This window comes from Lampetra planeri, chromosome 1 (assembly GCF_965212315.1).
Source record: "Lampetra planeri chromosome 1, kcLamPlan1.2.h2, whole genome shotgun sequence".
NCBI classification, from domain to species: domain Eukaryota; kingdom Metazoa; phylum Chordata; class Hyperoartia; order Petromyzontiformes; family Petromyzontidae; genus Lampetra; species Lampetra planeri.
Window position 1 is genome coordinate 8,780,567 of NC_136107.1, and position 11,610 is coordinate 8,792,176.

General features: G+C 44.5%; 1 protein-coding gene across 3 annotated transcripts; it reads right to left on the reverse strand.

The window, feature by feature from the left end:
• Window positions 1-327: 327 nt before the first annotated feature.
• On the reverse strand, window positions 328-4,564 carry LOC144740924 (uncharacterized). 3 transcript variants are annotated; one of them, XM_078623652.1, is made up of 5 exons: window positions 3,273-4,564; window positions 2,449-2,517; window positions 1,811-1,867; window positions 1,234-1,309; window positions 328-1,135 (listed from the first exon to the last, which is right to left on the reverse strand). In XM_078623652.1, exons 2-5 carry the CDS (start codon window positions 2,473-2,475, stop codon window positions 882-884), a joined length of 414 nt encoding a protein of 137 aa, XP_078479778.1. In that variant the 5' UTR covers window positions 2,476-2,517; window positions 3,273-4,564; the 3' UTR covers window positions 328-881. The 3 variants fall into 3 exon arrangements, 2 of the variants coding, with proteins under 2 accessions (XP_078479778.1, XP_078479842.1); XM_078623716.1 differs by having other exon boundaries at window positions 328-551; window positions 965-1,135; window positions 1,811-4,564; XR_013589881.1 differs by having other exon boundaries at window positions 328-551; window positions 1,811-4,564.
• Between the last annotated feature and the right edge of the window lie 7,046 nt (window positions 4,565-11,610).

The following is an 11,610-nucleotide window of genomic DNA, read 5'->3' on the forward strand; positions in this document are numbered from 1 at the left end:
TCTCTTGCTGTGCTATGGCCTCCTCAATATTTTACTCTCTTCACAATCTCTTGCCACTTTAATCGAATATACTAATATCCTCATCTCATCCCGCGATATCATTTTCTGTCAATTTGCCTTTCTCTGTCTCCCCATTGGCCTTCATTCCATTGTCAAACATTTCCACTTGATATCCGACAAGCCCTGCCAAACTCTATCAGTGCTTTTCACTTTGGAATTTATATCTACTACAGTTAACTTCATCAACCCAGTACAGCATTTAATGAATTTAATTTAATTACTTTGTGACACGTGGGCCATAACAACTTATAAACGTATACTGCAAGGCACTAAATCATTTCTTTATTACGCTCATGGTGTAATACAATACAGGAGATCAATACAATGTTTTCACCGAGTATCAATGCAATGGAAGTGTAAAAAAAAATAGGTGACCAAAATGAGGCAAATTGTAATGCTACAGCTTTGGTTCACTTTCTGCTTGTGTCGTCACCGACTCGTGCTGATGGCTGGTGTTGTTGTAGCGGTCACTGGTTGCTCCTTCCAAGGATCTTTTAAAAAAAAGGCAATAGTTGTAACATTTTTACGTCAGTAAGCAGCTTATATCACAATTGCCTATTAATATGCACAGGGGATGTGTTTTTTGTGTCTACAATTTATTATAACAGGCCAGGGAAATATGGGAAAATAAAGCTCTTTTTTATTGCAAAAGTTTTGAAGATGTCATTTTAAAAACGGGTCACAAGTCCTGCCACAGTTGGTGGGGCAAGCTGGGCAAGTGCAAACTTCCTTCTCAGTTAAAAACTGGGCCTGATTCCCATGTTTGTGAAATGCAGTTTTTATAATACTTTGGGAGAAAATGGTAAAATGTTAAACAGTCATTATGTCACTTTCAGAAAACTGAATTTCTGCCAACACATGAGTGAGAGGCCACTTTTCTCAAAGGGGTCATTTGGACACATACTGAGCTTGATGGTCAGGCCCATGACAGTGCTGAGTAGCAACAGCAGCACCAGCACCAAGGCCACCCCGAGGATGAAGGCCGTGAGTCGGTGTGTCCCTGCCCCCTGGCCTGCCGTGGCGGAGTCGGCATCGCCACGTGGCTTCCAGCACATACTGGCCTGTCCGCTCACACCTAGGCCCATAGCAACACGTGTACAAGAGCAGCCTCGTGCGGTTAAAGAAGCAGGTACGGCATTGGTATTGCGTTGATGAGTTATTAACAAGTCTCACCTTGCTGAAGGCTGTGAGGTACCATCGTAGAGGGCTGCCTTTCATTCATCTCCTCACCATTGCCATGTCTCTCTGTCTGTACCAAGTAGAGTCATGGGTCACTTGGCTAGTGTCATTTATTTTAGCCATACGTTTATAAAATAGCAATTTCTAATTTAACTGAATTTATTCACTCTACAAATCAAACTTCTTAGTTGTTAAAAGGAAAATTCATATACATGTGTAAGCATTCTTTACAAAAAACACAAATCGTCTCTTTGAAACTACTGGAATCTAATGTTTTAATTTAAAAGATAAACCTTTCCAGGGTAAAGCAACCATCATTTACATTTTTAAAATTATATATCTTAAAACATAAAACAACCTCAGAGGGTTTTCTTATAATAATGAAAACAAAGCAATATCAATGATTGATTTACATGTCTTTCCTCTCAAGACAACAATTTTTTCACAATAGGTAGAGGTTAATTTGATAACATCACGCAGGAAGTCTCACAAACTCAATTGCACTGTGAAACAAAGCTGCAGGCGCCACAACGTCACGAGGCAGAGGGATGTAGCCGCTGGTAATGTTTACCTGTGTCGCTATCGAAATCATCGCAGTACTTTGAGGTGTCGATGGATTTCCCATGCTCTGAAGAAACAAAATATTGACGATCAAAAAAACACGCATTCCCACTACACGTCAATATTCATTACAGCTCCGTCGGGGTGGGGGGCTATTTAAATGTAATCTGCACGAAGTGAAGTGAAAGTGTCTTTCTGTAGCATTCTTGCTGTACTGCCTCCTGCAGGTCCCCAAAGTTGTCTTGTAGGTTGGGTATCTCACTCGCTTACTCTATGCGCGAGCAAGCAACCCCACGCCCCGCCTTATAATCCTGTGACGCCGTGTTGTTTTATCCCATTCACAGTTTCATCATACCTCATACTCTGTGTGCAGCAAGGTGGCGTGTGGTTAAAAGCACCTGACTCGCAGTTGAAAGGTTGAGAGCTCAATTCCAAATCAGGGTCAAACTGTGGCATATGAACCGTGCTTGCCCTATAGAGATGCTGGCCAATACAATGGTGAATGCAGAATTTCCACCACTTAAGCCTGGCAACAGGTGAGTGTCGTCCCACCCCCCTTTAGAGTCGGGAGGCGCTGTGATTTCATGAACGTTGGAACAAACATGAATACGTGCGGCTGGGCGTGCTTCACGACAGAGAGGAGACGACCTGGGTGGCCGGCGTGGGTGAAGCCATCGCGTCTGTATTCTTGCCCAGACACAGCCTGAAGAGTTGGCTCTATAACGACGACGACACGGTAAACATACAGACGTTCAAACTGCTTGCCATACACGTAATGCCAGTGGCATTGTCATCCGAATTATGAGAATTCATTGAACAGTTAAGGGAAAGGGGTGGGTGGTGAAACATGACGTCTACTTTATTGACAAATGACATTTTAGGTGGACATCAAACTACATATAAGCACTTTGTAATTACCGTAATATGAAATGACCATCATGTTGATCATTTGTATTACACTTGCATGCCCAAGATGGATGCTCAGGATAATCGTGTCAATGTGATGCGGTGGCACACTGAGGTCAGGTGGGGGAACACGTGGCCCGAGCCAAGAGGATGGAAGGGTGACGCGTGGACGAAGAACCACAGCCAAGACTAATAATTAAGGAGGACGATAGTAACGAAGGTGCGAAAAAGGAGATAGGGGGTTGGAGGGAACTCAACGGAGATATATTTTGGCAGGAAAAAGGGGGAAGGAGGAGGCGCTGAGAGGGACTTGTGAAATGTTCCAGAAGCTGGGGAGTGAGAGGCCAGATTTCGGGTGTGGGGTCGGTAGAAGAAAAGGCTGAAAAGTGAACTTCCTGCAAGTGCGCGTTGTGGGTAACTGGAGCTAGAAAGTTCCCTTACCAGGACATATGATGGCAAAGTTCCCTTACCAGGATGACTAGTGTGGACATAGGATGAATAAATAGCTTCATATATATCATTTAAAAAAATTGCGAATATAAACATAGGAGGCACTTTTTTTTTACCAGTGACAGTCGTCTTCTTGCGTTACTTTCCGTGCATTCGTTCCTTCCCAGCTCTGGTTAAGACGGCAATCAGTTTCGGACACTCGCAAAAGTGAATCCACACTTTGTTTATATCAAAATAATGCTGCACATGTTATTGGTGTTTTCCATTGGGTTCCCATTTACATCGGGAGTCAAAACCGATTAGCTCTCTGGTTCGGCTTTGGTGCACCAATAACCGTTTGGACCGGTTGTGTCAGTCGGTTCAAAAGTTGTGAAAGGTTCAATTCCAATTAGCTATGGAGTAAAATCTATTTTAAACCAGTTATTTGCAAAATTATCCAAACAAAGACCTCGTATCAGCTACGTTGCAGGCACTAGGCTACACGTGAGGACTTTCTTTCTAAAAGTAAGCACATTTTAATTGGAGAAAATACATATTTTTTTTATAATTATACGGTTCAGCCGAACCTTTAAAAATAATTTTGAATCGATTGAAGCCAGTGGCACTGCGCCATGAACTCGGCAACCTGACTTCGATTTCTGGTCACAACGTACGTAAGTGGCGAGGGTTATCTGACACGTTCCCCCCCCCCCCCCCCTTTCACCAACTTATTGGGAGGGCCTTCATCCAGCAATAGATGCACAATTACTTCTTTTTATATCCTGCTCTTGATTGGGATACCATGTTAAATATAAATTTTACTCATCCTATTAATTTTCCAAACCAATTTTATTCAATAAAGCACTTACTCAAGCTAACTCCCCCCCCCCCCCCCCCAAACTGAATTGTAAACCCAATGAATGTAATTGTTTGAAATAATAGTTACAGATAATGTTATACTGCAAAGCATAGAATGATAACAACTGCACCTGCGTGGCATGCATGGGATGGAGTTGTTTGATAACGAGCGATTTCTTCTGGAAAGCCGGTCCCAATTGCACTGTGCTCTGAAAAACACTGCACCCGACATTGCAGCCCAGCTTGGAAGTTGGAACAACCACACACACGGTGCCACGCATCACTTACACTTTACACCCCAGGTGAAGTTTCAGAGTGGCATCTTTTTCCTAACAAATCCATAGCAATGTCACCAAGCATCCCTTCAAATGATGCAGTCAGTAAAAATTATATTTTAACCAAGGTTGTAAATCACAAAAGTCCAATGTCAATAAATTAGCACTGCTTCAAATCGGTGTGTTATGCTTCATAAATATTCGCGAATGAGCAAGGTGCTGATACAATATTAATGTTTAGAATATAAGTTAGGGGCCGTCCATAAATGACGTCACGCGATTTGGACGATTTTTTACCCCCCCCCCTTCGTCACACGGCGTCACAAAAAGTCAGACCTCCCTCAAATATGACGTCACAAAGCTCTGCCCCCCCCCCCCAAATAAAACATGCTTCAAAACTATTGTCATTGTAGTGCGTATTTAATGTGGCGCTGCACTCTGATGTTGTAGGAGAATACATTTATTAAAAAGTCTATTTAATTAAGTAGAACGTGTTTATTTATTAAAAGTTGCGCATTTGGATGTGACGTCACATTTCTCAAACCCTCCCCCCCCCATCGTCACATGTCGTCACAAATGTCTGACCCACCTCCTAGGTGCGTGACGTCATTTATGGACGGCCCCTTATATCTTGTGCTTGATTTTATGCCGTAAATTATTTCACGCAAATGTTATCACATTATGTCCAAAATAATCATCTGTTTCTTAATAACAGCATGTCTAGCTATGTGTGTCAGTGGTTGCGCTGGATTAATTATCCCGAGGCCCTGCACTCTGCTGGGGTTTCCTCCCGTGTGGGTGAACCGTTGGGTGGGAGCCGAAAGGGGACACTACGGCCTGCAGGCAATGCATCTCATGGGCTAATCATGCTCTATACTCTTTGGTTTTTTCGGTAAAGTCACGTAGGTAAAAAATAAAATAAATTAAAATGAAAAAAATTGCTTCCGATACGTCGTGATTTCATTTCTTTTATTTTTTACCTACGTGACTTTACCAAAAAAAACCAAAGAGTATGGATCCTTGCAGTCACGAAAACTCCAAATCTATAATTAATCATGCTCTACTCAGCGGGTGGGCTGAGAAGACTTGCAGCGAACTCGCCTCCTCGGCTATAGGCTGCAGGTGATGGGGTTGCCGGTAGGAGGCGAGTTCTGGCGTGAGGATGAGCATGGCTCTCGGACGCTGCTGGCTGCCCTCCCGGATCACCAGTGCCCGAGGTCTCCCAGCCTCCTCCACCATCCGCCTCGCGAGCTTGAGAAACATTGTAGAGACACGGCAAGCCGTGACATCAACACCAACAAATGACTTGTGTGCAAAACTACGCCTTCGAAGTTGTGAAAATGTTTGTGTGTGTTTATCAATGTATTCTTTTTTTACTGGTTGTAGGACGAAATCCAATATTTCAAGTGAAACATTTCTCAATGTTGGAACTGCCTACAGTGCCTACTGACCGTCTGCTGTTTGCGATGTGCGCTGTCGTGGCTTAAATTGCACACGAATCGAAGAGATAATCATGGACAGCTGGACAATGATGGGTCACAAGGACTGAAATTTGAAAATTAAACAGTTATATACCTTGATTATAGACGTTACAAAATTGGCTTTTGTGTCAGGAAACTTGGTGTCCATCAGCGTAATTATATGACCGAAACATGTAACTGTGCAAGTCTGCTCACAAAACTCGTGTGCTCGGCAGATGACAAATAAAAGGGCAACATAAAGCCGCTGCTGAGCTTTAATGGTGGAAACATCTTGTGCCGTGTCGGGTTTTGATTAACAAAAAAAATTCGCATGCCCTCATATCTCCATCTGTGCCATCTGGCAGCTGCTGTCATGATACGCTGAAACGCGAGCACACCATTGTCAAGGCGAGCGTGGAGCAGTGTCATCTGGAAAATTGCTCCATTGGACATTTATATCAATTCCACACCGGCAACGTTCATCGCATCGACACAAAACACGACTATAGATACTGTATGTTACGCATTCACATTGCCTTTGTAAAAAAATAAATTGAATACGATTGCGTTTTACACATTCATATTTCGTTGCCATCAAATGCAACATTTCCCCTGCTGTGTTGGTCTCACCTGATGACGGTTGCTTGTGTTGCGATCGAAACGTCGTGATCTATTATTTTCTACCTACGTGACTTTACCAAAAGAACCAAAGAGTATGGATTCCTGCAGTCACGAAAGCTTCAAATCAAGACTCAACTAACATTGATAAGGTACGGCGTTTAAATCCCGGTTAGGGTCAACACAACCCCCCATCACCCGCTGGAGCACGTAAAGTTCGTGCCCATTTTTTTTTATCTATAGTGGTCATCGTGTGGAGAGGCTGGATTACACTGCTCTCTGACACAACAACACTCGTGATTATTTTGAGTTTGGCATTCTGTAACTTTCCGTCGAACTTGGATCCATATTTTTAAAGAGAGTGTCCTTGCCTGTAACCTCTGGAAGTTCACCAGAATTGATTCAAGCAATCTTGACGGCTGAAGAGAGATGGTGTTAAAACCGGTTGGGAGTTTGCTTGAACTGAATCAAAGCTGATGAAAACACATTCCTGCGGAGGGAGCTGGTAGGAACGTTAGGTTGGTCGGTCAATGGCCAGGGTCAACGGCGGCGTGGTGTATTCCGCAAATATGGCCGACTGTGAGGGCGGGCACAAGCCGGCGTGAGTAGGTTAAACGTTGAGTTTTATAAGGGCACCACGGGGTGACCAGCCCCTCTCCACCCAGCCCCTCCCCACCCTCCCCACCCAGCCCCTCCCCACCCTCCCCTCTCCATCCAGCCCCACCCCTCCCATTTTTGGATGCACGACGGACGGACGGACACAATAATCCCCTGTGGGCTGGTGGAACCAGGTGGTTCCTACCAGTATAATGCACTTCTAGAAGGCCGTGCGACCAATGAGTTGTATAAGAAATACGAATATTTCCATGTGTTGAGACGGATATATATCAAGGAGTAATTGTTTTCTTATCTATTTTGCTCTGTGGCAGTTTCGAATGGATACTTCACCTCATGACATGATGCTGACATCACAATCAAGACAAAGTTGAAAAAAAGCACAAAAAGCAGAATGAATTAGAAACAAATGTGAAAGCTGCTTCGTGAATAAGTTGGTTTACTTATGCTCCACAACTAGTAACAATAATATAAAACACTTTAGAAGCTTATAACGTCCACAATTAAAAAAAAATCACTCTCAGATACAAAAAGAGAAAATGATCCAGTGGCACGAGAAACCAAAGACAAGTGGCACAAAGCAGCCAGAATAGGTGCCAATATTTGCCTCGGCTCTCTTGGTCCTCCTGTAGTGCTCGCCGAGCTGCATTGGTTTCCGGTTGCCGTACGCATCCATAAGGTCGCACTCATTATACACAAACTGCTTGCCACAAATGAACCACAATGCATTACTGATCTCGTCAAGGAGCATAAACCATCACGCGATCTTCCGGTCATCCTCGCAGCAGCGGATTTTGGCTGGCCATCGAACAAAGATGGTCACTGCATCGCGCTCTTTTAGATGCGCTTCTGTGGCCGTCTGGAACGCTCTTCCTTCCGATATTAGAAAGCCACCGGAGCTATGCACTTTTAAATCCAGATTTTAATTAATTTATTTCAAACTGCTTTTCGTGTTTAGTTTGTTGTCCTTCCCCTGCACCTCCGATTAGTACGGTACAGTGCGAAATAAGTTGCAGATACATATTTGGCCAGCCCCACTAATGTGTGGAATGAGCTTGTGAAGTGAGGCATTCGTGCCACTCTCACCTGCATCTGTGAGTGCGAGCCGTGACCTCTCCGCTCTCCTTGCGTGGCCATTAGTGCCGGCCCCGTGGCCCGCGGTGGTGCCCACCGGCACTGCATGGATGTCAGGTGCTGCAGAAACTCACATGGCTCACACACTGTTGTGCAACAAACCCATCGACTACTACCATCGTCGTTTCTTCAACAGTGCTGTTTGTTGCTGGTTGCTTGATGTTTTGGGCATGTGCTCATCACAAACAATATCGAAACCTCCTCTAGGTAACACTGATAATAATCACGCTGGTCAGAGTGGCTTGGCAAAGAATACTGGGAGCGTTGGATTTTTCTGCGATTGGATCTGCTGTTGACCACGTGGCACAGCCCCCTAAAACAATATGGCGTGTGGTGGTCACCCATCTGAGCAATAACCAGGCACTTTCTCTCTGCTTAGTTTCCGAGATCTCATGATGAGACCAGGACATTTCGTCTGATTTGTTCATAGGCACTAAAACGATAATCGTCATCTATTACTTTATAAATATGGGAGTCATACAATAAGCAACATATTGTGTACAGTAATTGCCAGAGTAATCCAGCCACATGTGGCTGTGGCAAATTGCTAAGTTTAGGTTTCAACCGCGGTCAGAGGCATTTGTAGCCCATGCGTCATTTAGCTTACATCAATTCAACATAGATAATTACCCAAGAGATAGCCAGGCCCCACCCATAGTAATGTGGAATCTCCACCACTGGCTTGGGGCCACCAACGGAAAGGGTTGTCGCCCCATTATCATTTCCGCAGGGAGATGCTTGGAATTACTTTACCAATTCGGATGAACAGTATGTAGCATCTAAATGAGACTTCATATCAATAATCTGTACCTAAACAGTCGGCATAGTTATGGTAAAGACCAGGGGTCACGGACCTGCGGCTCCAGAACCGCATGCGGCTCTTTAAGGACTGCATTGTGGCTCGTGAAATATTGCGTTTTTGTACCTAATTTAAAAAAGGCTCTTCTTTTTATTTTGGTTGCCGACCCCTGGAACAGACAGAGGCAGTCAGTCGTAGGCAGAGGAATGCAGCTGCTTTGCATAGTCGGCTATGTGCTCGTAACAATCTCATTCAGCCATATCACACACGAGGCAAACACTACTAAAACTTGACTTAAAGCTTTCGTGACTGCAGGCATTCAAATTCATATACCTGCAGTCATAGGTTTCGTTGCGATCGAAACGTCGTAGTATTTTTGATTATTTTCTTTGAACCTATCTACGTGACTTTACCGAAAGACCCAAGAATATACTACTTATACTTGCAAAGAAATTTTCAATTAAGGATCAAATGTGGGAATGATGACAGCTGTTTGTGGTCTCTCTGTGCTGCTGCAATTCCCAAGATCAAAACGGCAGCAGCCCCAAGATGCTGAAAAATGTGTTTGATCTTAGCTCCTCCTGCACATTCAAATTCACGACCTCGCGGAAATGATTTCTCTGCTGCTATTGCACCGATAAGGGGGAATGACCTGGGGTAGGTGGATGAGTGGTGGTGCTGGCCCAGTGGGGGACCCCAAGCAAAAATAATAATTTATAACTCCCCTCCATTTCAATTGATACAATCCGAATAAATGACAATATAAATAGACAAGAGATGTAGTGAGATAAGAGAAGTATAGACAAAATGAGAAATGTTGCGAGATTAAACAAAAAGAAAAATGCAGACAAGCTAGAGATGACCAATGTAGAGATGAGAGGGATTCATTTGATTGTTTATGTTAACTACAATATTTTGCATTCATGGGGCGCTTTAATGCATCGGCATCTCAACACTTCATCTGAACCATTTGAAGAGCACCCGCAATGACAGCTCTGCCTCTGCGGTACAAGGCGACTGCTGGCCTGCAAGTTAAAATGTGTCTGCCAGTAGGGGGCGATTACTGTTCCATGTATTTGTAATCCACATTGAGTAATTTTGTTGAGGTTTTAATTTGAGCTGAAATTCATACACCCCTATTATTTTCTTAAATCCGGGTATCCAATTAGCTACTTGGCTCCTAATGCATTTGCTTGGTTTGCGTGTACAGTGTTCCCTCCTTATTTACCTTGAGTAAATATGTAAATAATACAACTCATCACTGTCTTTCTATCTCTCTCGATGTAGCCATGTAGAGTTCCAGACGCGATTCGCGGACAGCCAACATCGCGCGCGGTTAGCAAGTTCGTGAATAACGACATGAGGAGCCGTGCCCAGCAATGGCCATGGGCGAGATCAACCTGCTCATTTCTCTCAAGCAGCAGAAGGCCTCCTGGGCTCCACGTGTCCCTCGTGTGTGGGGCAGACGCTGCCCCTCGATGCAGCCTGGGTCCCCCACACGCCACCTGGGCAGGGGGCAGCAGCGCTCAGCGAGAGCTCAACCAACAACCTTCAATGTCCCGCACCTCCGATTAGAAAATAAGTTCCACACACATATTGTCGGATTTTTTTCATAAGGCGTCCACTCGGTAATCGCGACATGCACATTGTAAACCTTTATTCTAAACTCCCCGTCATGCGAAAGAAGACGCCAGGGCATCATCGCATTTACATTATGGGCCCCATTCACGCAAACTGCTGGCGAATGTTGCTCTGTGCAATGTTATCAGAAACGTGCCGATGTTTCTCGCGAATTTGGGCAAATCCACTAAGGTTATGCGCTTCGGTCGGTTGGTCAACATGTGAACTTGGCCCCACAAGTTTTAATTTCAGCACTGTAATTTGGTTAATGTAAGGGAGGTATTTATTAGGTTTTTTTAGCCGATACATAGTAAAATAGTAATTTGATTGCCCTCATGCAGTTCAGTGTTTCTGCATACCGCTCAACTCACAATTACAAGTTTGCGAGTTTAAATTCCAATCAGGGGATGACCCACCAGCTTTATCCCTTCAGGGTCCATAAGTGTACCGTTTGTGGGAACTAAACAGTAAAAATTGCTGATCAACCTGTCATCATAAGAAGACAGGCTCTTGGCATAGGAATGTGGAATGTCCACTCGTTCATGGCTATTGACGGAGACGAGCGGGGAGAATGTTTTGCACTGAAATGATGTGTGGGAGAGCAGTGGCGCAGGGATCCGCGCGCTCACTAAAAACCAGGCAAACCCGAGTTTGATTCCCAGCCACGGCTTACATCAATGGCAAATATCTGAACCGATAATGGGGGCCCTCCCCTTCACCAACCCCGCACTCACCAGCATGGTGAAGTATGGCCAAAACAGCCCCCATGACTAGTCATCTAATAAAGACGGTCACTGTATCGCACGCTTTCAGATGCGCTTTTGCGGCCGTCAGGAACGCTCTTCCGATATTAGGAAGCCACTTGAACTATGCACTTTTAAATCTAGAATCGTAAGAATGCATTCATTAAAAACATCCACTCTAATCCAGTGACGTGCGGTGAGGTCAATAGCTGGGGAGGCACTGGCTCGTGTCAGAGCCAGATTCACATACTGAAAGGGGCGTGTCCTCACTGAGGGGGGCGTGTTAAACACGTCCCCATCAGTGAGGCAGATGTGATAGCTGCCTCCCCTGGTGCTTTTTCATTGCAGTTTCA

What these genes read in the sequence shown, in the direction of transcription:
- LOC144740924 (XM_078623652.1), bottom strand. Translation starts at nt 2,475, where the DNA reads ATGGCTTCACCCACGCCGGCCACCCAG. An exon ending in CACCCACGCCGGCCACCCAG is followed by an intron (nt 1,868 to 2,448) that starts GTCGTCTCCTCT and finishes TTGTTTCTTCAG; the next exon opens with AGCATGGGAAATCCATCGAC. An exon ending in TGATTTCGATAGCGACACAG is followed by an intron (nt 1,310 to 1,810) that starts GTAAACATTACC and finishes TACTTGGTACAG; the next exon opens with ACAGAGAGACATGGCAATGG.